Source organism: Trichogramma pretiosum, unplaced genomic scaffold, assembly GCF_000599845.2.
Source record: "Trichogramma pretiosum strain Unisexual culture from Peru unplaced genomic scaffold, Tpre_2.0 scaffold29, whole genome shotgun sequence".
In the NCBI taxonomy this organism is placed as follows: Eukaryota; Metazoa; Arthropoda; class Insecta; order Hymenoptera; family Trichogrammatidae; genus Trichogramma; species Trichogramma pretiosum.
The window spans coordinates 582,282-608,725 of record NW_019641669.1 but is presented as its reverse complement, the minus strand read 5'-3'; the positions used below and the strand labels follow the sequence as shown (position 1 = coordinate 608,725).

Genomic DNA, 26,444 nt, shown 5'->3' with positions numbered 1-26,444 from the left:
CGACGATTGTTGTTGTTTTTTTCACCTCCTCGTTGTTACAATTGATATTGAGACAAACTCGAGGGATCGAATTTTATTTTAAAATGATATAGGCTGAAAATATTGCATTATCGTTGTATCGACGGAAACTCGACCAAACAGAGTTTCTTCGATGCAAAATTACCGTTTGCATGAGACTAGCAAAGACTTTAGAAAATGTAAAGAAAATTTAATATGAAAGTAATTCTAAAAAATAATGAAAAACTGATTCTGTCGTTGCGAGACGTGGATTGATATATCTTTTAAATTTTTAAAACTTAACTGGGTCTCGTTTATCATTTATCTCATGTAAAATACTATCGAGGTATATAATGTTTATATTCATGGATAAAATTTAGCTCGAACAATTTCTCAACGAATCTCGACCCCTCCTTTTACTATAACGACTAAAAAAACACAATAAATAACGATGTAGAGCGTGTCGGAAAAGACGTTTGCGTTAACGATACTTGATATAATTATACATAATATTCGCGAATGATAAAAAAATAAAACCGCAGCGTTGATCGTGATGAGACAAAAGAAATATAAATATATATATATATAAATAAATATATCGATCGGTTGTTCGTGAGTATGTGAGTTGTGTGCAAATGAAAAAAAAAATTTCTTAAAACATGAATGTGATTCTCCACAAAAGTATATATATAGTCTAATTTATCCTTGGGGATAATTCAAAGTTGCGACTGTAATGGCGCGAGAGACCGAGAGTCGGCGGTTAATTGTGAAAATGAAGCGCGCGAGTGCGAGTGACGTTTTATTATGAGTTTTGTACAAATTTCATTAGAAAATTGCATAATCAACGAGTGCTTGCGTATACATATTATATAGATATATTTATCACTCTGGAACTGAGATTTGCATTGCAATATTTCATTCGAAATCACATTTCGACTTACCAATTACGAGTTTTGCTGTTCTTCGACTTCCATAAATGCTGTGTAATTAAATTTGCACGGCGAGCGAGAAGAATTATAAGGTTTATGAAAAAATTCAATAACTGTCAAGCGACAACATATAGATTTTCTAAATGAGTTGAATATAATTATTAATTGAAAAAGTTCCAAATTTATTTGTTATTGTAAAAAGTTATTACATTTATATTGAAATGTTGGGCGCCTTAAGTAATTAAGTTTTTGAGAGGCGAATAAGACGAGTTTAAAATTATCGAGTTTATGAAAGAAAATGTGCTCTTCTTTATGTATGGAAAAAAATTTGTGCCGTACACAAGTTAGGGAGTTGCGTGACTAGTTTATAAAAAAAAAACACGTCATACCGGTGAAGACTTTTTTACTCCAAAATAATTACGACGCCAAGTCATTTTGCGGTCGACGATTTATGCAGTTCCGGAACTTCAACGCTCAAATGTATATAAAATTCATAACTTCTCGCGCCGGAAAACAGCAATCAAAAAAAAGAATATTTTCCGCTCAACATCCTCAAAATCTGTGAAATCTTGAGTGAAAATAGGTCATTTAGGAGGAAGAACTATTGTACACATTCTGTAAAATAAAAATCAGTAGAGCAAACAAGAATAAATATAAAACTGGTTTATTATTTCGCATGCAAATTAAACATTTTCACTAGTAAAAATGATAAATTTTATTATGGTTTAATCATTTATTATTGTCAACGAATTGAAAAAGGGGAATGAAATCATCCTGAAAAATCTTGTTCAAAAGTGATCAGAGCTGAGTAAAAAAGTTTCGTTATATTTTTTCAATATTTCTAACGGTGAGACGAATTATAAACGATTGTTATTGATTTTTTAAATCATAATTAGGAGTAAAATTTTAAAAAATCATTGTTGGAATTCAGCTTTATTTCTGTGACACAGCTCCAAACTCCTAATAAACATAATTTTTAATTTGTACATAAAATTGATATTGAAAAAAATAAAGACTATGTAAACAATTACAAAAACATAAACCCAATGGTTTTAAATTAATTTTTGCATGAGGCTCCCACAATGATTCACTAAATAAAGGTTTGTAAGACTTATTTACATCAAAAGTGTAATTCAAATTTATTTTTTTTTGTTTCTTCATCAATTTGAGCTTACAAACTCAAACATCCCCTCTGCACTCGGTTCGTACGAAGCTCTCATTAATTTTTTTTTCATATTGAAATATTAATTCGCTAGTGTCTTGATAGTTCACCTGTTATCCAACACAATTATTCTCACGTATAAGAACAAATCATGACAAAATTTTCCTTGAAAAAATCCATTCACTCCGGTACTTGTCGACCTTTATTCGAAACATTTAAACGCTTATAATGCTTGCACTTATTGAGTTACGAACGGCACTCGGAAAGTCTCATTACAATTACACTCAGTCATTAACTATATACGTGACTGAAAATCGGTACGTACGCGACTTCTGGCTCAAGCGTTGCTCTTTTAGAAGCATTCTGTATTAACGAAAAAACACATGAAAATATTACTAGTTTTTTTTTCATCAACTATCTTTATTTAATCATCAAATTTTATCCCGTTAAGAAATCTAAAATTTCCTCGAATCCGAACGCGATTGTTGAGAAAATTCAATTCGAGTCAATCGATATACGGTCCAAGGACATTTTCGGTAACACATCCGCAGTAGAAAATTTATCACAAAGTTAGAAAATGTTTCGTTTGCAAAATTACAGTATCAAAGACAGCTTTATTATTTAATTTAATTTTTGGTTTCTTGTTTATAATATCGATAAACTACCTGTAGTATACGTTTTGTTATTTCGTTTTTATGCGAATTTTTTATCTACTCGTTAATTGCCAATATCTATTACAGCTACCGCTACTCGTGCAGTCGATGAGGACAACTGGAAATTACACGATAGTATGAACTTTTATCACTATAAGTACAGCTGTTTATTATAAAATGACCAACTCAGTCGAATTGTAGAAAATGTGGACTCGTACAAATTGTAAGCGTATTTCTGAAACATAAATTATCCCGATTTCAGCTATTTTACTTCTAAACCTCTTTCGGATTTGACTTCGTGTCAAGCTGCTTTGAGGATAGCACGATGAGGGCATACAAAATATTTTGACGTGCTGAGTTTCGAGCTAATTATTGTAACAGCCACTGATGTGCGTATTCTTCGTTCAAACTCAACTATTCGAAGGTCCACACATGGAAAATATCATTTTCATAGCAACCATTTAAATCTCTATTACTTGTTATTAACAAAATAAGCGATGCAAGTTTTTTTCTGTTTTTTTTTGCTTTTTTTGCTTTTAACGTTACATATTTACCTACAAGGCGTCGAAAAAGCGTCAGCTACGATCGTTTACTAAAAAATCTACAGTTTCATAATTAAGGTGTAAATTGGCAACTTTCTTCATCGAAAAACTTCCTCGTTTATTGTTTTAGGCACACACTCATTCGTTTGGAAGATTGAAAAAAAACGATCGTCTAACGTTCGACAATGCACACTCGTTTTTTCGGCATTGAACTTTCAAAAACATTCACTCGACGGTACATAATTGAATTAAATTTATTAAATCGAAACCTTAGTTCGTGCGGGACTATATAACATACGATACACCATTTTTCTACGTATTATATCATGTTCTTACTCGAAGCGTACATAATAAATGTGACTCAGTCACACTAGCTTTTTCACCAAGTTATTATGTCGTGTTGCCTGAAAAAACATAATTCGCAACTTACATTATTAGCTGGTAATTGAAACGTGCTCTTCCGATAGCATCGTGGCGTAACGCAGGCAAGAAACACATGTCGGGCGGCGAAAATTTAACAAAGATCACGGCCCTTTCGCGTGTAGATTCGTCATTCGCACACTCCCACACGATGATTCATGAAGAAATCGTTCAACATTCACTTTATCCGATTAGATGGGAATCGTATAACGTCAAGTTTATTTTGTGGAAGTACATTCATCTTTACAATACAGTACGAATATATACGTTTCATTCATTATATTATCCCAATGCTGTATACAAAAATAATGTAGAAAAATTGACGGAGCTCGCATCGAAGTTGCTTGAGCGATTGAGCAAGATAATAAAAAGTTCGGGTCGATAACAGATAAGCAAATTACCCATTTAGATAAAATTTTCTCGTAATATTTGCTCGATAGCTCGAACAAAAACTATGTGCGGACACGCACAGTTACTTAGTTGAAATTGAGGTGTAAAAAAATGACTTATAGATGCGTGTGTACTACGCGTTTACAAGTATGCTTCTCATGAGTCGACTATGTGTACGGTGAAATTTTTCGCGCACTGTTGACTTCGTAACACACAGAATGATCGCACGAAAAAAAGAGCTACGTAGTCATTGTCATGCGCGCCATCGTTATTGGTAATTTTTTCTTGGCATGTTTTTTTTTGTTCTCTTTCCACTTCGATGAATATTGATGCCGAGAAATCTTTCTAGCAGATGCAGCCACCCTCGCCCTCGGCCTCGCCGCCGTTTTGCATTTGCTGTTGACTTTGTAGATCCACGGCTGTGCACGGTCAAACGGTTGTGTGTTAAGGGTTTATAGTGCATTAGTTGGTACAAATCGACAACACAAGTTGAAGCAAACCATTTCTCATGCTTAAATTTCAAATAATAAACATTTTACATTACTTTTAAATAAAAATGTCAAACCAATTTATTTATGAGCAAAATTAAAGCTTATAAAAATTTTTTTCGTCTAATTTCATGTAAAATATATCATCTTAATCATTATTTACTCAAATAATTTTTTCACTTATAACTCCTAGAAATGCTGAAAAATACTTTTTTCCTCATCGTAAAAAATTGGTGCGAGGTTAATCCAAATATATTTATCATTATGTATTCGTTTCCGCAAAAAACGCGTAAAAAAACGTTTAATAAAAATAAGGCCACAAGTTTAAAAATATTGATGTATTTATAAATTCAAAGTTATAATACTTATATTCATACATTGTCAATGAAAAATATTCATTCGGGTGAAATATAATAAAGAAAATCGTGTAACTAAGTTAATTAAGAAAATATAGAATTTCTCAATTTTTTCACGATCGTTATATACAAATTAAAGTATAAGTATTTTTTATTTCGTTAGTTAATGTTCTCTTAGCCGATGCATCGAATCGTCTAAATATATTTCTCTCTCTCTCGATAAGTTGAACGCTTTTAGTATCATAAGTAATTCTATCCTTAGACAGTCAAGTTTTTTTACGCAAGCTCAATCATCAGTAAAACCGATAGTTCTATTTAAAATTCACTGACGCTTTTGATTTATACCCTTACTCTCTGAAAATCTCATTGAAGTCAAATTATCAATAGCTTAAAAGTTAATATTCTGATACCGCGCGAAAAATGCACCATTTCATTTAAAATATGTGTAATTATTGCTATTATTGCTATAACTATAACGCGTGATAATAACTTTAGAACCATCCATAATATTTGCAAAAAAATCAATCAACTTTATCAGTGAAAATAGAATTATATACTTCGAGGAACGTGGCAACAATAGACTCGAATATTCATACATGATCAACAGAGATGCTTAAAATCGTGGTTATACGTAAAATTACGACCGATTGTCTGAACAAAAGCGTTTTTGGCAGTAAAAACTCTTTGTTATTAATAATTGAGCTCAAAAAACATTCCGCTTATATATCGTAAGTCTATAAATTGCATTTTTTTTCTCGCGAGACGATAACAAGTACCTGTCACGCATATAATATTCGTAAAAATCGTCAACAACCATGGAGCAGCATTATTCTAGCATGCACAATTGCTCTCAGAGGAATTCAGTTCAATGGGTGTATCCTTCAGTACTACTTCTTGCACTACAATAAGTAACAACACAAAAGTGTTTAAAAATCATTAAGGAAAATATAAAAAATCATAAGTTAGAGCAAAAATTATAATTAAAAAATAATGGCAATTTAGATGAAATCAAATATAGATAAACTTGAATATTTCATGCAATTACTATTATTGTACGTTGTATAATCAATTTTAAAAGGATACTGTCTTCTGGAGGTTTATTTTCAGTTGAATCCATACCAGGTAAGGCAGCTGCTACTCTCCTGAATAACTAAAACACAAAAAGTTCGAATAAGAATATTGTAGCATTAGAAAGTTATAAAATAGTCATACATACCTGTTTGACATTGTAGCCAGCCTTAGCACTAGTTTCAATAAACATTACATTCAGTTCTTTTGCCTTGCGTTCACCTTCTTCAGTGGAGACTTGGCGCTTATCACTAAGATCTGTTTTATTGCCAACAAGCATGATGATTACATCACTTCCTCGTTCCGTTCGCACATCATCAATCCATTTTGATGTTTGATGAAAAGAATTTGCATCTATAAAAAATAAGAATAAGAATAAGAATTAGTTGAATTAATCAAAACATAGTTCAAACTAGGTTGAAAGTAATATAATCTTACTAGTAATATCGTAAACAACAACAGCAACAGTTGAATCTCTGATGTAGCTAGGAATCAAAGAACGAAAACGTTCTTGTCCGGCAGTATCCCAAAGTTGCAGTCTTACAGTTCTATCTTCTAAATACATAGTTTTACTTAAAAAGTCTATTCCTATAGTTGCCTGAAAAAGTTTTAAATAGTTTTAGAAAAAAAGTAATTTATTTTTTGAAAAACAAAACATTCATGCATCCGCAAAATTAAAATTTTCAATTATTTTACAGTACACAAGCTAGAATTTAAAAAAAATACCATAAAAGTTTGCATAGAGGATGAGTCATGCATGGTAATTTTTGAGATAATAGATGAAAGCATCTTCCCAAATATTCCAATGCAGAGGTAAAATTTTTTAGCATAGAAAAATATTTAAATAGTAGAAAAAAATAATCACCTGATAAGTATTATCAAAACTGTCGTACATGAACCTCGTTATGAGCGATGTTTTTCCAACTATAAATAAATAAGCAAACAAACGTCAGAGTCAGAAAATTGTAAACAAATCCTACAAGTGCAGATTCTCGAATTGCACCTATGAAAATCTATTCCCGTTATAATGCCTATGCCTATGCGCATTAATATTCCCATGTGTATAAATGGTTAAAAGAGCAATAGTACAGTAATGCATACAAGTCGACTTTCACTGGTGCGCTGACGAGAACATACACAGTATGTGTACCGAGTATCGATCTCATTATAACCTTTCGCGAAACAATTCGCAGGAACTTTCGCTATGCATTTCCAATCGCCCGAGGCGACCAAGGCCCTAAGTCAAGGTGCGCGTGGAAAAACAGTTGATACGTACCACTTTGTTCGCCGAGAAAGACGAGCTTAAACTTTCTCAGAGGGTTGCCGAAGTCGCCCGACGATGACATGATGATGCTTGCGCTGCCTGAGCGTCCTCCGCTTTTCCAAACACGAACACACACAGCAGCAGTCAATGGGCGATCTGTACTCCGTCGAGGTCACTGAACCGACCACCGGACGATGTCTCTTGTCAATGCCAAACACGGGACAAACGCGACGGTGTAATCGAAGAAAAACGTCTCCTTATGGTTAATAATTATAGCAGAGGCCTCCCGACACACAACAGACTTATGAGTAATAAGAGTGTGGGTGACGTCGACGTCGCGGCTGAACTGCTCTGCCAATTGCTAAACATCTCTTGGCGAATTGACCCAGGCCCACTTGTGACGAGATAATTTTTCCCCGTTGACTGTCCTAAATTGCTCTTGGATGCCACTGTACGAAATTGTTTGCAAAATTATTTGCGCGTTTATTTGTTTTTGAAAAATCGCCAAGAAACAACGTCTCTGTGAAATCGACTTTGGATTTATTTTGCAACGCATTCGTGGCATTATGCATGATATTTTACAATTTGTTCGATGATACGTATTTATCTAGAAAATTACGTGCGATTGACATTTTTTTAAAATATAAATTTTATATAAATTATTAATAAAAATTGATTTGCCTTGCACTTGAAATGTTTTGCAAATCGAAAAAGAGGCTGCGCGCGCAACCATAGAGCTGACGTGCCTGCAGAGTGCAGAGTAGACGGCATAGAGACAATTAAGGTTTGTGCAGAAAAATAAATGCGAAATACGCACCAACTACTGTCCTAAAAAGATCTATAGTTAGAATTGTTCATTCATCGTTTTTATTATACATGAATTTTAACACGTGACTTATTTTTGTTGGAAATCGTAACAACCATCGTTTCTCCATTTGCTAAATTTTTCAATTTGGTTAAACCAGCAGTGGTTAGAGAACCAGCAATGCGAGCAACGAGAGCAAAAGAGACGAAAGCATATATTCGCGAGCGCCAACCAATAGCAGCGCGCGAAATCAAAATGTCACGACAATTATCAACAATTTCTGGAAAACAAAAAAGCGCGCATTAATGTTGCATGCACAGATGGGTCCCAGTCGCGGAGAGCAATTGTCACACAACAAACACGAGTCGTTCGATTTTTTATAGGTGTCAAAGTCAGTGAAATTCAATGTTTTTGTTTTCTGTTCCCTCGTACTGTGCTTGTTTACATTTTACGTGTGCTCTTGACGTGTCAGCAAACTCCAGTGGATTTTGCTTTGTTGTTATAAAAGCCACAAAACAAAAGATTATAAATTAAAATTCATTCCTTCTAATAAAGTTTGACTGAAACAGTATCAAAGGTGCAATGGCTTCTAGCTGCAGAAAAAACGCTTCTGGTGAAGATACGGTCGTAGATCCTAAAATGGGTTATTTTTGTTTTGATGTGTTACATGCCCATCTTTATCATCAGGAACAACCAGAGCCTCCGAATTTCTCAAATAAGCCATAGTGAGTAATATCCAAAGTGAACTTTATTATTTAAGGAAAATTAAAAAAATATATTTTCAGAAATACATTAAAATTTAATTAGTTTTCTGGATAAATTATTGTAAAATACCAACATTCTTATTTGGTTTATATAGATACCTTTGCAGAAACAATGAATCTTAACTTTTGTTGGCAAAATCTTAAAAATATCATAAGTTTTTATTAAACAATTTATGAAAGAATGCTACAATCTACAAACTCTACTGAGCATTTCTTTATAAGATACTATAAATAATATTTGTAATATTAATGTAAATAGGCCTGTTTTTTATTGATTTTGATTTTGAAAATGTACATAAATAAAATTTGTATCATAGTTGATTTATCGAGTGCTATCTGCTTAGACTAGTAATTAAATTGAAGATCTTGTATATGTAAATTTCAATCAATATATTAAGATGACTAGTCAAACGTATCTCAAATTATCAATGTTTGATCTGAAAATTGAGATGTATAAACATGAAATATTCATAATGAAATAATAAAACTGTGCACAATTATATCTAATTATTCCCATGATAAAGAATTTTAGAATGTCTTGCTAAAAATGAATTTATTTCATCAATTGTTTATTAACAACTTGGTTCAACTGTACAATGTACGTATTATGATTATTTTATGAAAATAATAAAATTTAATCAAGGACAAAATATTTTGCAATTTCAAAAATAAAATTTGTTTTTTTATTACTTTTAGCCCACTTTTTGTCACATGGAAGATTGGTAGTGATCAGCGATTAAGAGGCTGCTTAGGAACATTCAGCGCGTTACCACTTCATGAAGGACTTCGAGAATATGCAGCTTCAAGGTGTGATATTGATGGCTATTATTATTTTAAGTTGCTTTTTAAAATCTTTTAGTGAAAATGAAAATAAAATTTTTATTATTGCGCTCTATTTCTTGAACAAAAATTTTTTTGAGCAAAAATCCAAAATGACCTTATAGTTTGTACCTTCTCTTTTTTCAAATTGATACTTAAATTATTAATAAACATCCTTATACTTATGTAAGCCCTAATCCATACTAATTCTTTTGTAATGACTTTGGTTTATCAAAATATATTTAAAGCTTCCAGCCTTTTTTATTCACAAAATTTACAAGAAAAATTTTTTTATATAAATTGGTTTTTTTCAGTGCTTTCAAAGATTCTCGGTTTAACCCAATAACAAAAGAAGAAATTCCTAGGCTTCATGTTGGTATATCACTCTTACTGGACTTTGAAGATGGACGTGATTATGCAGATTGGACTGTAGGATATCATGGTATTCGAATTGAATTTATAAGTGAGAATGGCCATAGAAAAACTGCAACTTATTTGCCTGAAGTGGCTCATGAACAAGGTATTATATTTTTAATTTTATTTAAATTTCTGTTATATTGGTTATAACAAATATTCAACAATTAAAACAATATGCATAATTAACATGCATGAATACTTTTAAAATTTTATTAACATACATCGAAATTGATTAAATGATAACAAAACTTAATTTACAGGTTGGGATCATATTCAAACTATTGACTCTCTTCTACGTAAAGGAGGCTTCAAAGGTAACATCACACCTGATGTTAGAAAGAGCATTAAATTAACAAAATACAGAAGTGAAAGAATGTGTATTAGTTATGAGGACTATAAAAACTATTGGTGTAGTAGTAGGGAACGTTGAAAAACTCAGGACTCTATAGAAGACTCTAAATTAATTATCATTGATTCATTTTGAAAAAACCTACTTAGATAAGAATATGCATTGTTTTATATAATACTTTATCTGACTTTTAAACATAGATTGACGCTGTATACATTTACAATTTTTTTTCAATTGTAAAATACTATGAGTGATATAACAAGTATAATGAGAAAAAAATTATTTACCTCTCAATTATTGGGTGTTACCTCGTTCTTTGCTGTCATTTATTTTATTTTTTAAGGAAAATTAAATAGATGATTAAATTACCGTGTATTTTATCAAGGTATTCTATGAAAAGCTTACAAAAATCCTAGAAAATTGATTTTTTTAATAAGAAAAAGTGATTTTCCGCAAAAATGTTGACATTTTAGCTAAAGGCTTTTTTTATGAAATTTCACAATTTTTGCGATTTTACCAATTACGATTTTTGACAGTTTTTATTAAACTCTAGAAGTTTATATCAGCTTAAATTTTCTCTTTCAAGATTCGAAGTTAGCGTGAAAATACGTGAGAATTGTTTGTTTTATCTAAAAGACCGACAAATTACTTTGCTTCGAAATATTTTTAATCTGATGAAGACAATGAAGTTATAAAAAGCACTTCAATGCCTTATTTTTAATAAATGTAACGAATCAAAAAGAGCAATTAAATACTTTACAAATATTCTGTGATGGGTTTTCGTGCGCCTCTATTTTTCTTTCGAAGAATGTTGAATAAAAATGACAACAGCACGATTTCAAACAAATTTATGCATCATATCATTCAAAATTCGAAGCGATTTTATTGTTTTGAGCGAAATTCAATTCTTATAACTAAACAAATTGATTTATAAATTTTTCTCGATTGTCTAATAATCTGAAAATATCAATTATTGAATCAAATTTTTCGTATGCAATTGATCATGAATAAAAATTTATGTATTCAAAAATTTTAGCGAATAATATCTACTTGTTGAACTCTGAAAATTCATCACGGACTCATAGGTGCTCGATAACGCAACTATACCATTTCGATCATACTGTTCAAAAATGTTATGTATTCGTTGTCGGTACTTAACCGTTTCTTTTGGTGCATCCTGTACATTATGACCTAAGTTCAGTTCTGAAATCATAATTCTCACACCAACCGGCTCTATTTCAATTTCAATGAGAGAAGAAATTGATTCAACAGGGTGGAATTTTGGAACAAGGGTAACATAATTAAGCGGGTATTGAAGCGCTTTGGTGCTAACGCAGTTGATCACACGGGTCAAATTTCCTACTGTTCGCGAAAAAATGTTAGTTAAAGGCTTATCTAATGTTTTTAATGTTAGTTAAGCCCTTAACTAACTTTAAATGGAAGTTAAGATTCAAAAGCTTACATGAAATGTAGTTCTTGAATATCACTAATATAAAACCAACCGGAATCAGTAATATAAAAGTAATGAAAACTTTCAGAAAACTTCCAGAAACTTTTCTGAAATTTTGCAAGGGAAGTTTCGACAAAAGTTTTTTTGAAGGTTTCTTGAAAACTTTAAATAAGCTTGTCTACAAATATTACAGAGAAGATTACTCAAATACCATTCTGAAGCGCGATGAAAACTCATGATACGGTTGTTTGAAACTTACCGGAAACTTTTTGGTTTTCTTAAAAATTTCGTGCTAATCAAAACTTCCAAAAAATTTTCTGATTACAAGGAAAACTTCACGTAAAATGTTTTGAAAGTTTTCATGACATTTTCAGACAGTTATTCGAAATCTATCAGGAAACCGTAATGAAAAACATTCAAAAAGAATGATAAAAGCTTTTCGAACGGTACTGGAAATAATTCAGGAAGCTTACACTAAGGTTTTCATGTAAACCTCTCAATAGTTTCTTGAAAATTTGCGTTGAAACATTTCAAAATATGAATAAAAGTTTTAATGAAACTCAAGAAATTTGTAGATTTTTACATAATACTTTGCATATAATGTTTTAGTTAACCTGTCTTTAACATTACAGAGAACATTACACAATTTTTCAGCCTGTGTTCTGATATGTTAAACATACATTTTCATGAAAGAGAATACGAAGCTCTTGGGAAGGTTTCAACGAAACTTTCAAAAAGCTCTTTGGAATCTTAAGAGTAATTTTCTTGCACTCCATAATGAGAAAAACTATACGTAAATGAGGTGTTTGTCAATCTTGCACTCGTGTCAATACAACCCTCGCTATACACTCGGGCCTCACCCCCCGCCTCAGTTGCGTAATGTAGGGGAGATCCGCCTATGCTGGTGCATCACCTATTGTGGTCCACTTTTTATTAACAATGATAAGATATGCTCAAGTTTATAAATGATGCTAAAGTAATTTGTTGATACAAATTATTTGTATGTTATTAATTACTTTAGCATCATTTATAAACCTGCATACATATCTTATCATTGTTAATAAAAAGTGCGCCACATAAGGCGATGCGCCAGCATAGGCGGATCTCCTCTACTAATATCAAAGTATTATAATATGAATTTTGCTATGTTATAGCACATATTCAAAGAGTCCCCAAGGCAAAATTTTAAACCCCATGATCACTCCTACGCCCTGCAGCCCTTGTATAAATTTCTGTTTTCTACCGATACCGATTGCAGCCATTTTTGACTTGAGAAAATTTATGAAGGTACATTACAACAATATAAATCACCATGGATGTTTTGAGATTTTTTAGATGCTTCAGTCCCTCAGAAAAGTATCATCAAAAATTTTGAAAATTTATATACGGCGCTACGATGCAAAACAAAACCTGAACATTTTTTTCATTTTTTCCATCATATTCATACCTTTGAATTATTCAGACTTTTTCATAGAGGGCACTAGCGTCTAGAGCCGAAAAATGAAATTTTTGGGCCCGCCGTAACCTAATGGGCAGAGGCTTTGCTCTCTGCCCGGTAGTTCGGAGTTTTTTTTAACAAAAATAGGTCGCAGAAGCCAGAGCTTTTACTAAAAAAATTTTGAAATTTCTTTCGATTATTTAGACAAATTTTAAAACTTTTTCATTCTTTGAATTTTCTTGTTTAGGTCTTTTCTTTTCATGGTTATATACTTTGATGGAAAAAAATGAAAAAGAGTTTTCAGGCTTTTTTTGCATCGTAGCACAGTATATAAATTTTCAAAAATTTCGATGATTTCTTTTTGAAGGTCTGAAGCATCTAAAAAATCTGAAAAAATTAAGGGTGGTTTGTATTGTTGAAATGTACCCTCATCAATTTTTTCTTTTCTTTTTAAGTCAAAAATAGCTTCAGAATCGGTATCGAAAGAAAATAGACGTTTACAGGGTCGGGGTGGGGAGTAGGAGCGACCATGGGGTGTAACATTTTTGTTTTAGGGCTCTTGTACAATGTACATACCAAAAGCGCGTTTAGATAGATCGGTGACACACGCACGCACGAGTATTTTAAAAATTCTAAATCTTACCCTTACATATTTTCTAAAATAATGTTTGATTTTTTCAAGTTTATCTCCTTTCTTTCTAATTATATGAAAAATTTCGAGATAGAAAACTACATTACAACCAATATTTTGGCATTGATGCAACAAGTATCAGGATAATACTCATGTATATACAATCAACAATACGGAAGACCGTAACGCGCGAAATCTTACATGAGATCGGCCTCAATCGGAGTTCATCGCAGTTCGTTGTCCCACTTGAGTTTAGCGAGCGTATGGATGTTGTTGCCGCATACGTATATACCCACACACAGAGACACGATTCACGGTCAATGCTGCCAAATGAGTGTACCCTTCTTCTTCGACAAATATTGAATACTAAAACGGAAAGTAGTGCGGGATGAATTAAAATTTTCTTTTCCAACGCTTATAAACACGAGATCAGTGATATAATTATTTACAAACGAGGAATGGAGTGTTACTTAATAACACTTATCTAGACAGACTTTCACATCGTTGAGTATATTTTTCGACGCAGTGGAACTTGTTTTAAAATTTACTCCTTTTATCTAATCGTGATAAAGCCATATGCAACTTTAGGGCCGCATCGAGACATCGTGTATTTGTTGTGACGAGAGTTCGTTGTCCCAAGAGAGTTGGTTTAATTACCATAGAATTTCTCAAGTGACCTGTCATTTTCGGCACGAATATCTAAACTCTCAATTTCAACTCTTGAGCATTCGAAAAATGTTGTAATGACGAGGCCTTGAAATTTAAAATCCCATCGATCTCACTAATTCAGAGTTCATCGACCTCTAACCTTGATCGCGCGCGCGGGCTCCTCGGTAAAAATTTCGTTTTTTATCGCTTGTTTTGACGCGAGATAAATTCAAATCGTCCTTATAAAACGTATAATGAAACTGCGAGACAATGGAGCAATGAGTGTATCATTAAGAAGTTCGCAAAGCTATATCATACATCGGCGTTCGACACCTAATAGAGTTGAATAACCTGACGCAGGCTCGTCTTCTTCATTTACATTTTGCGGAAACGATTTTAATTTTATCCGTCAGCATGTTAACCCTTGGATCTTGTGGTTTTAAAACAAACAAAACAAATTATCGAGACTGAGATTAAAGTGGGCATCCTACAAAAGACTGTTTACGTTCGAAAAACGTCAACGTAAAACGTGAATCCCCAAAAAATCGACAAGTGTATGCTGGATGAATTCTACATAAAAACCATCGTGTCTATTGGTGATTTTCGGTGTCCCCGTAATAAATAAAATACTCGACAGTCACGACGACGATGTCTGTGCACATCGAGAATGAGATTTTCTCCCGGAACGAGTACGCGAGCCCGAGTGTATGTGTGTGTGTGTGTGTATACGTGTGTCCGTGTGTGTGTATTACTTGCCACGCGCAGCAGTGCAAGTTTGCTTCGCACTTGAGCTGCTTCTGCGTATCAAGGTCTCGGTCAATGTCCTTTGCCGCGCACTCACAACTCTTACTACTGTATAGTCGGCTTTAGTCACACGGAGTCTATATATAGACGGTTTTACAGAGTGTGTTGCATAAAATACAATTTTGCGCGTGCATTTTGTAATCAATTGTTCATTAACCCATAATTATAAAAGGTGTGCAAGCGGATACGGAAAAGATTAGATGGTCCGTTTTGACGAAAACTCAGAGAAATGATTTTGCACCCTCGTAATGATTCACGTAGTGATCGTAGTTAAGATAAGAGTTTAAATCACCGAAGGCAATAGTTATGCGATTTATCAAATGAAAATTGAAATCGCCTTATTAATAAATTATCTCTTGATAAACTTTTTATACATGATATTCAGTTGTTTTTGTGCCGTCTTGATTTACTTCGAGTGCGATTTCTAACGCTTAAATTGAATTTCTCTCTTTCTATGCACACACACACCGCACACTTACTTGCACATGCACACACACACACACACATGCACGTTTGTGTATCCGTACAGTGAAAGGTATCCAAGAAGTAAGAACAGAGAGAGAGAGAGAGAGAGAGATTGCAGTTATATACGCGTGCGACGCCAAGGAACTTTGCAATATGCGTGACCTAGTGCCGTCACTACTCGCGCTTCTTCTGGAAAACTAGGCCTACTTCTCTCTCTTTCTCTCTCTTCCCCTCTTTCACAAGGAGGCGCTCGCTAAAGACATTTCTCTAGGTGAACATGGAAAAAGAAAATATACACCGCTGCTGCTGCTGCTGCTGCAAGCACCCATTGGATATAATATGTGGTGGATATATATTGCATTCACTTTTGTCCGTGCGCGGAGGCTGACGCGCGATGCATTTTCCTAAGTCTGAACATATCTCGAGGAATGAGAACGAAAATAAAATTATCCTCCCCGGCTTAGGCTTAGTCGAGAAAATGAAAAAAAAGGAAGAAAAGTTTTCTTTATTCTGTAAACGCGATCGCAAAAATGGTTAAAGCTAAAATAATGTGTGCTAGTCCGTACGATCTATGCACAAGGATTTAGTAGGCAGACAGGCCTCGCAGATGCACAAAAAATAGCTCTACATTTTTACACACGTACGTAAAGATGCAAATGCCAAGTCTATATACGTTAACCGCACGCGAACGCGCAGTCTCGTTTTTATTCTCGCTCTACATGTGTACGATGCGTCGACACCCGGACTACAATATATTTGCACCGGGCTTTATCATAACGCATTCAATATTTCAGTGTCAATAAGGCACCTCGTCGCTACGATATTCTCTCGATTTCAGCTCGCATCGATACTCGTTCGCAAACGAATTTAAAACGACGATTTTTACGATGATACTTTTGACAATAAATATAAAAATAATGCAGCAATTGTGTTATATAGTGAATTGCGGCACGCGCCGACTGCGCCGAACCGAGGAGAGCTGCAAGCTCGTTACCGTTATATATACATAGCTGCTGCACACCAGATTTTACTTGAGCCGCATTTCCAGGGTCAATGTCTTCCTTGCGATCGCGCGCGCGGGAGCGCGTTGCGAGCTACCAAATAGTCGAGCAAAAATAGTTGAATTGGTGAATCGTTTCCGCGTTCGCGGTGTGTGATGCATGGGCGAATAATTTTGCGATATCACTGCCTTTTTATCATCCAAAGTATCGAGGAAAGAACTGCAATTTTATGTATATAATATAATACTCAAGCCTAGTTTATAGATTCGCTCGCCGTACATTGAACTTGAACTCGAACTAGGCGTTGCCGAATACACCAGCACACGGGCAAAAGGATAAAAGTAAAAATTAAAAAGTAAAAAGTAAAAATACCAGACACACGTTCTTTTTTTTTCAGCTGTCTCGATATCGTAACACGTTCGCTCTATACACGGAGAAGTAAGAGGCAAAAAACAAGTACTTTGATTTTTTTCTCTTTCTTTCCTTTCTTTCTTTCTTCTCTGCGTATACTTGTATACACGGAGTCATCGTTCAATCCTGGTCATTGACTTTTTCGGCTCTTGGGTTTATATTATATACTCGCGACGCGAGGCACAAAGATTGTCCCGTTATGCGAAACGAAAATGAAACGATCACGCGTCTCCGTGCGTATACGCGCTACACGAATTTTTCTACGTAGACTCATAGTTGTGTTTGACAATTCACGGCCGGGTTATACCACTCGCAAATAAAAAACAGGCTTATAGGCGCAGGTTACCTTGATCTTGAATGAATACTTACGATTTCAAAATGACTCACACTCGAGTTGCGAATTGGCCAAAAAATTAAATTCGATTTCACTCGATGATCAGGATGTATAATATTTGCCATAGAGCAAAAGAAGTCAGGCGACTATTTGCCGTAATATGTATTACCAAAACAAACCGCCCGCGTTGCGAAAGGAAAGTTTGGTATAATTATTCCCAAAAGCTAGCTTGGACGCTCGAATCGGGGTCCTGGTGTTAGAGGAATATGATTTGAAAAAAAAGTCTACTCAACGTATTAGACGATCTTCAGCTCCAAAATAAAACTTCGTTTTTGGCTTATTACTGCACTCGCGTGCATCATGGTTTTTTGGCCACTTTTAAGGCAATCTTAATGCTACACCTTTACGTATACGTAAACGGTCGAGGTATATATGGCGCGGTCAAAGACCCGCGCTCGAGCTCGCGGAGGATGTGCCGTGGATCGCGCGAAATGGAATGAAACAAGAGCGGTCGACGAACTCGAGCTCGAGCGATCTCTGCGCCTGCACACGGCATGTATAACATATAGGTGTACGTGCAAGCACACGCTCTCGATCCTCCGCGCCGTGTGTTTCGTGCTGCTATAAGGTATACTGCATGCAGCTGCAATTATTATGTGTACGCGCGTGTGCCACTTGCGCTTATGCCGCGCAGCAGCAGCGGCAGCATACCTTATAGCACGCGAAACACACACAAACGTGAAATCGGCATATATATAATAATCATCCTGTGGGCCTTGGGTATATACGCGCGGGTTTTTATAAAAGGCCCCGGATTCGCTCGTGAGCCGTCTCAGTGATANAGATAGTACGCCAGGCTTTCAAAGAATACCAAGCAATTTCAAAAAAAGTAACCCAGTACCATGGTGGGATGATGAGTGCGCCAAGCTAAAACGCCTTCGCCGCGCCGCTTTCAAAAAGTGGGAATCTACCTTGGATCTCGATGATTTGATTAATTACAAAAAAACATGTGCCCAAATTAAAAAAAATTTCAAAAAAAAGAAAAAAGAGTGTTTCATAAGATTTGCGGAGAGCCTAGATTTTCATTCAAATTCTAAATACGTATGGGAAAAATGCAAAATTTTCAAAAATCGCTGGATCAAAACAGCACCTTCAAATCCAAATAACAATAAAGAAAAAGAAAAATATACTGAGATTGCACTGGACAAAATCAGCCCTCCTTCGGCAGAAACGGATCCCAATGCAATTCCCGACAGCCAACCAAATCCATTTTTTGACACCCCTTTCAGTTTTGCCGAATTCAATTTAGCCCTCGATCTTAAAAAAACAAGCTCATCCCCAGGGATGGATGGCATCGACTTTGAAATTCTAACTAATCTTCCTACAAAATACAAATTAATTTGCACAGACATTTTTAATTCGATGTTCACAGAAGGCGACTTCCCTACATCTTGGAAACACTCTTTTTTACATTTCATTCCAAAGTCAGACGGCAAAAATGTCAGACCCATAGCACTCACGTCTTGCCTATGTAAATTGTTTGAAACAATATTAAAAAACAGACTACAATGGTGGGTCGAGCACAAAAACATTCTCCCAGAAAATCAATACGGATTTCGAAAAGGAAAATCCACGACCGATAATATGCTAAATCTAGCTTTAAAAATCCAAGAAGCTTTCTTAGAAAAAAAAGACGTTCTCGCAGCATCGCTCGACGTGATGGGAGCTTTTGACAATATAAACATTGATATTCTCTTACAAAAATTATCAAAAATAGGTTGCTCATCCGCAACAATTAAGTTTATTCACTTCTTGACACATAAACGCAAAATATTCACAACCTCTTTACCTGAAAATACATTCAGACTAGTATACAAGGGCGTGCCTCAAGGAGGAGTATTAAGCCCATTGCTATATATAATCTACGTTTCCGATATTTCTCTTTGCCTCCAAAAAAGTATTTCCATTTCCCAGTTTGCTGACGATCTTTGTGTATACACCAAATGTGCTGATACATCTAGAGGAAAGAGCATACTACAGAAAGCCATAATTAAGCTAAAAAATAATTTACTTGACATAGGTCTCGACCTTGCAGAATCAAAAACTGTCTTTGTTCATTTCAACTTAAAAAACATTCCACCAGGCTCTTCTGAAATCCAAATAGAAAACTGCACCATAAAATCCAGCGAAAGCCTCAAATTTCTTGGCTTACACTTTGACTATAAACTAAACTTTGATATTCATCTTAATCACGTCCAAAAAAAATGCCACAGAGCTATGAACATACTAAGATTCCTCTGCAAGACCTGGTGGGGCTCCAGCCCAATAACACTCATAATACTATACAAAAGTTACATCCGATCTATCATTGATTACGGTCTACCCATCTACTTTCCCTCCAAAAAAAAAGCCGTAGAAAAACTAGAAAGAATTCAAAATTCAGCAATAAGAACCTCTCTAGGCCTTAGAATTAGCACTCCTCTAAATATTCTACTAGCTGAATCAAAACTCATCAGCATAGAAAACCGAGCACAATTTCTCTGTCACTCTTTCCTTGCAAAAACGATGGCACTTCAAAATTCACAAACACACAAAAATATCACAAAATTTCACAATATTACAAAAAACAAACCTTCAGCTCTCAAAAATAGCCTTGCCACAAACATAAACGACTTTATGGAATACATCTCCTTTATAGAATCTCAAAAAAATGAAAATATATACACCAAAAAATACGAAATTATTACCAACCCCATTCCATTTGACTCCCTGCTCGGCGAAAGCCTCAAAGACGCCCCAAAACCTAACAATGAAATTGATGCAATAATTAAAAACAATAATGCTCTCTCCTTCTTTACCGACGGCAGCAAAATCTCTGAATCAAACTGCGTAGGAAGCGCAGTATTTTGCCCTGAACTCGAAATATACGAAACTCTCTCTATTGAAAAAAAAGCTTCAGTCTACACAGCCGAATGTATTGCCATGCATGAAGCCTTTAATTTAGCCATAAAACATCTAGACCGAAATATTTTTATTTTCACTGACAGCCTTAGTACTCTTCAAACTCTAGCATCAAGCAAAACCAGTCTCAAAACTAACTCCTATATTCTCAAAATAAAAGAACTGTATGCAGAATTCCTTGAAAAGGCACGTGGCAAATCGGAGATCAAACTGTTTTGGATACCCTCTCATATAGGTATCGACGGAAACGAACAAGCAGACCTCCTGGCAAAGTCTGCGACAAAATCCGAATTTCCCTCTCTACGCACTATTCCATTCACAGACATGCTCGAAACCTTCAAAAAAAATGCGTACGACCACAACGAAGACAAAATGATTTCCGAAAGTCTATTTAAAGGAACTATTTATTTTGAAAGATACTACCGAAGCCAAAAAAAACCATGGTACTGGGAGAAAAACTTAAACAGAGAACAAATTGTTACAATTAATCGAGCCAGAGCAAATCATTACAGCCTAAACTATTCCCTCGCCAGACTGGGGATGATAGATAATGGAATTTGCTCTTGCGAGACTTCAGAAGAAAATTTAAATCATGTCATTTGGCAGTGCCATAAATATGAATCCCCAAGACAAAGCCTACTAAAATCACTTCGCTCATTGAAATACTCACTCCCTCTAAACATAGAAAGCTTCTTAATATGTTCCGATATACCAGCATTAAAATTAATCCTAAAATTTTTCAAAGACTGTGGCTTGCAAATTTAATACACAAACAGTTACAAAAGGAAACTGTGATTCAAACTAAAAACATTAGTAATAACTATCAGTGTTAATAATTATTTTTAAAATAAAAATGTTAAATTAGTAAATGAAGTACTTAGTTATCTATAATGGTAATCTTAGCTTATGGGTATCTTAATTGTATTATTGTTAAATATGGTATTGATTGTATAATAATTATTAAACTATCATAAGTTGCGGCTATCTATAATAATAATGTGATATACTGTAATAAGATATACTATGTAAAATGAAACCAAATTGTATAGCTAAATAAACCTGCATAGGTTTAAATAAAGCTCTAATAAAAAAAAAAAAAAAAAATAAAAGGCCCCCCCTGTCTACGTGTGTTTTATGTATGCTGCATTATGCGCTCCTTACTTCGTTCTTCTCCTTTTTCTCATGCTGCTGCTGTGGCTCATGCGGCTGCAGTTGGTGGCTATACGTACGGAAAGTAAGTAACAAGACTAACGGTCGACGACGACGACGACGATCGCGTCTCGGGGATTTTTGCTTGCTTGCCTGCGCTCGCCGACCTAGGTAGGATATATATACGTATAGCCGCGTGCTTAACCCTGTCATACACTGGCTGGCTGGCTGGCTGGAGCTGCATCGAGGACGCGCGTGTATGGGTCGACGAACTCGAGGGACCCGCGGGCTGCCTCAATGCTGCTGCCTGCACATACACACATCGCATTTCTCATTATACCACGTTCGCGATTTCCCTTCATGCAGGCAGCTTGCGATGATATATACCTTAAACGTAACGATCATCCTGCGCGACGATGATCGTCGCGCGCGCCTGACGACTTCTCTCTTCTTCTCTCCTTCTCGATTGTCTGTGTCTGTGTGTGTGTGTGTGCGTCTGTATGTGTACGCGTGCAGAAAATGCGATGTGTGTCGTTGACCGGGAGTAACCACCTTTTGCCAAGGAGAGCCCCGCGTGCGCTGCACTCTCGCGAGCCTCACTCTCTCATTCTCTTTCTCTCGTCTATCTCTTTCTCTTTCTCTCTCTCTCTTTTACCCAAGAAACTTTATGTAGTATAAGCTAGGCAAAAGACGTAGCTGTACCTGCCGCTTATATAGCTCGCTTTCGACGAGCTTCGTGTATTCGCGTGCATACGTATACTTGTAGCTCCTTATTTAACGGCAATCGGCTAATTGCCTTTTTCTTTTCAGCCTATATATAAATGATGATAGTATTATTATCCCAGCACGCAATCGGCGTTAATCGACGCACGTTTTCATTATCAATTGCCGCTTGGTCGTGTACTTTGATTGAAATTCATGATGAAGCAAGAGTGCCCATCCATATAGTCCATAACGTACTACAATAGCATATCGAAAGATACCTATTGGCAAGTCGTCGAACGATTGGTAGAAAACGACAGCTACATCATAAAGCGAGAATTAAAAATGGGTCTTGGAAAAGCCCGCATCACATTATTTATGTATCGGCGAATCACTTCCTGGATTATGCAGTTCGCCGAGGATATCTCTTTCTCCCTCCCTCCCTCGCTGCTTATTATATAGTTAGCCGCGCAGTCGACGCAAGTATTATACATATACCTGCGTATGCTGCGCTTATGCGAATTGCCCACATATAATCCGGAGGCGCGAGAGGCAGCAGCAGCGGCACACAAGGTGAAGGTAAAATACGTTTTGCGCGCGCTATATGGGCTCGCCCCCTCCCTCCCGGCTCGCTGATGATGATCGTCACTATGTAGTCGCGCGCAAAGTAGTGCAAGCGCAAAGGTCACTAACCAGCAGCAGCTCCGATGCAGTCATGAGGCGAGTTTCTCTCTCTCTCTCTCTCTCTTTTCTCTCTCTTTCTCTTCGTGTTCCGATTATATGGCTTGGGACTACCTATGCGCTATATGTGCTGATACGTGTGCGAGTTCGGGAGAAAAGCGATCGAGCAAAAATAACTTGTTGCTGCTGGCGGATCGCATCAAGCCACACACACACTGCATCGACTTATAAGTACGCGCGTAAGTCACGTTATTATGTAAAAGTATATACGCGGACGTATATATATCGTAAACGATGATGGCGATGACGATTGAGCACGCTCAAGCGCATATTATAATGTATACATGCCAGCAGCGGGCCGATCGAAGCTGTTGCACTTTGGTTGCTGCTGCTGCTGCTGCTGCTGCGAGCCGTTAGAATCGCGGGCGCGCGGGGGTAAAAATATATATATCGTCTCTCTCTCTGGAGTTCGGATAACGGATCGCTCGCGCCGGAGCGCGCCACGGCCCTTATGGCCAATTGTTATTGTCTGCGCTTTTGTACTCGCGAGTGCGTGCAAAGTACCGAATCAGCTGGTGAGCGCGCGAGCAGCAGAAACGCCGAGAAGTCTCTGGATGCATAATTTGCGGTACGATATTGGCACACGCTCGTTTTATATCGCCCTCGCACTTCGAGGACGCGCAATAAACACCATTGAGATGCCCGACTCGAAGGCCCAAAAGCATACATACGAGGCGACATAAATATAGAAAACACATATCTATATATCTTTGCGGGCGCGCGCAAAAAAAAGGAACAACAGAGCCGTGTGCGCGCAGTTGCAGAGCCCGATCGCGGAGTCGCGCGCGCGCGAGTCTCGAGAGTTCGTTAGCCTCCTCGGAGTTCTATCACTGACCTGCTTTCGACGCTGTATACGTTTATGTTTACGGGGGCCCCGGCTAAAGCACACTCGCGAACGACGCATGGCACAGCACAGCTCGCGCGAGCCTAAACGCGCGCTATAACGTGTTACCTCAATTTCATCCGCGAGCTTCTTCCTGTATTATATGTCAAAAGACGAATGCACCTTTTCGATGGGTTTTCTTTATTTTGCGTTCGAACATTCTAGTCGCTGTTTTCATTTATTTTTTTGTCATGTCGAAACGATCGAACGTCACAAACAAGAAAAAAACGATTACGTGAAAAGTCACGTGCAAAGTGGGCCGCGAAGTCAATAAGTTTCGCTATAATCATGTATGCTTTACGCAGCTCCCAAATAAACCACGACTCACGAGTATACGCCAGAATTATCGATTAAAAAATCCTCATCTGCATCGCAGAGAGTTCCGGCAGTTTGTGTATACTCTACATAAGCACCCGTATATAATAATACGTTATGTACGTTTTTCATGAAAACTTTTCCGAGCCGGAGAAGTAGAGCAGAAATCGATCAATTTTGCCGCGATGGCGCTTGACATTGTTTTGTTATGTGCAGCTATATACCGCCTCCTTCATTTTCGCTCGAACATGCATTAACTTTGATATCATTAAGGATGGAATAAAAAAAGAAGAGGGAGAGAGAAAGAGGAGACAGTGAAGCACGCGCAAAAGAGAAAGAAGCGCAGAAACGAAGAAGAGAGCTCGCTGCTGCAGCGAGCCGCGCGAAGAGAGGTGCAAGGCAACATCGCGATATATCGGGATGGAGAAAGGGAAAGGCAAATACCGTGAACGGCGCTGAAACGGAAAGAGAGTACGAAGAGCCGTGTATATACGTACGAAAGACGCGATAATCACGATCATCGTCGTCGTCGTCGTCATGGGCTGCATGTGGGCAACATCGCGGAAGAGGTAATCACCTCTCGCGCATTTATATATATAAAAGTATATCTATAGCTGAAGAGCGAAAAAGGACGAGAACGCACAGAAGGAAGAGAGAGAGAGAAAGAGAAAGATACGTGCTATGCGTTATATTATATACGCAGCGCAGGCCGCAAGAGTCAACGAACGCGGCAAACTCTCGAGGCGCGCGCGAAACTCGACGAAAAATATGATCGGCGAAGAAGAATAAGAGAGTAAAAAGAAAGGAAATAAATGCGATTGCCCTCCAGGATCCTCAGCGATTATTTTAGCGATCGGTAGAGAGCACGATGACGGATATAGAAATTGATATTATTACAACGACGACTATTTTTTTTTTTTATAGTCGATACTCCGTATCGTATGCAGGCCGATAAGGATCCTCGAAAGCATATTATACCGGTATACGCAACAAAATATCGGGACTGTGCAAAGTAAATGTGTCCGCGCGCGTAATGCCTTTTGTTAAGTTGCAATGCATAATACGACGCTCCGTATTATGTATATAGCCGCGCATGCTATGTGGGACCGTATAGGTACTCTTACATAGTACGTGGGTATGAGCCGGGGCAAGGTCATTAACACTGCCGCGGCGGCGCACACTCTTGTATGTGTCTGTATGTGTGTGTGGAGGCTGATGGTTCGAGCCACGGCACGGCGGTGGAGATCGGAGAAGGCAAAACGAAAAAGGCAATTGCGAGTACCGTTTGCTGGCGGTGGCGATGTTTGTGTAAGTGTGTGTGTGTGTGTGTGCGCCCGCAGACCTGCTGCTGTTGCTGTTGTAGCCGCGCGGCCACCGTCACTGCACACACTCACACACACACAGCACAGCAGCGCACAGAGAGAGAGAGAACAGAACGCGGAGAACACACAGAGGGGAGAACGAAAGAGAATCAACGAATGAGCAGAGAAACTACTCCGTCCATTGCTCCCACTTTTCCCTCCGCTGTATATCGCCTCGCGCGCACCTTTACTTACCTATGCCGTGTATACACTGTACGCGCTATACGTGTGTAAGTGTATGTACCCCCGGTGCTGTATAGAATATACCCAGGCAAACCAAACTCACGCACACAGACATACACACGTACACACCATGAGGATATGCTTTTGCTCCTCGTGCGCTCCTCTCGGGATGCCTCGCTTTCCTGTTGTGTTTCAGTTTCGCACACGCGTTTAAAACGACAACACAGTGGTGTTTCGCTGTGCTGGATAATATATAGTAGCATGCGCGCTTATACTTTCATCCGTATATCCGTATTGTATTAGATACAGATATATCGTCGTACCGATGTGTGCATTCGAGTGACTGACGATCGATCGACGAACGAAGTTGATTGACACGATCGAGATAGATTTTGTGCGATTGTTTGGTTGGTTTTTTCCAAAAAAAAAAATTAATAAATAATTTTTTGTGACACACAAGTGTGAGGTGTATCGTAATAGAGAACCGCCGAAGCGGTATGAGCTAAAGGACTGCAAGTGCAGCGAGACAATACACTCCTCTACG

The 26,444-nt window shown here is 36.8% G+C and overlaps 2 protein-coding genes across 2 annotated transcripts; one reads left to right on the top strand and one right to left on the bottom strand.

The window, feature by feature from the left end:
* Positions 1–5,024: 5,024 nt before the first annotated feature.
* LOC106660067 (ras-related protein Rab6) lies at positions 5,025–7,632 on the bottom strand. Its single transcript, XM_014382898.2, has 6 exons — positions 7,282–7,632; positions 6,871–6,929; positions 6,444–6,603; positions 6,154–6,359; positions 6,021–6,087; positions 5,025–5,836 (listed from the first exon to the last, which is right to left on the bottom strand). The coding sequence occupies exons 1-6, from the start codon at positions 7,349–7,351 to the stop codon at positions 5,769–5,771; spliced, it is 630 nt and encodes a 209-aa protein (XP_014238384.1). The 5' UTR covers positions 7,352–7,632; the 3' UTR covers positions 5,025–5,768.
* Positions 7,633–8,074: 442 nt separating this feature from the next.
* LOC106660118 (AMME syndrome candidate gene 1 protein homolog) lies at positions 8,075–10,705 on the top strand. Its single transcript, XM_014382962.2, has 4 exons — positions 8,075–8,799; positions 9,535–9,645; positions 9,972–10,177; positions 10,335–10,705. Exons 1-4 carry the CDS (start codon positions 8,657–8,659, stop codon positions 10,502–10,504), a joined length of 630 nt encoding a protein of 209 aa, XP_014238448.1. The 5' UTR covers positions 8,075–8,656; the 3' UTR covers positions 10,505–10,705.
* The last annotated feature ends 15,739 nt before the right edge of the window (positions 10,706–26,444 follow it).

Bases quoted from the DNA above. Each gene is read 5' to 3' on its own strand.
- LOC106660067 (XM_014382898.2), bottom strand. From the start codon at position 7,351: ATGTCATCGTCGGGCGACTTCGGCAACCCTCTGAGAAAGTTTAAGCTC. The intron at 6,604-6,870 runs GTGATTATTTTT...AAACTTTTTCAG, and splicing joins GTTTTGATAATACTTATCAG to GCAACTATAGGAATAGACTT. The intron at 6,360-6,443 runs GTAAGATTATAT...TATTTTTTATAG, and splicing joins TGTTGTTTACGATATTACTA to ATGCAAATTCTTTTCATCAA.
- LOC106660118 (XM_014382962.2), top strand. From the start codon at position 8,657: ATGGCTTCTAGCTGCAGAAAAAACGCTTCTGGTGAAGATACGGTCGTA. The intron at 8,800-9,534 runs GTGAGTAATATC...TATTACTTTTAG, and splicing joins AATTTCTCAAATAAGCCATA to CCCACTTTTTGTCACATGGA. The intron at 10,178-10,334 runs GTATTATATTTT...CTTAATTTACAG, and splicing joins TGAAGTGGCTCATGAACAAG to GTTGGGATCATATTCAAACT.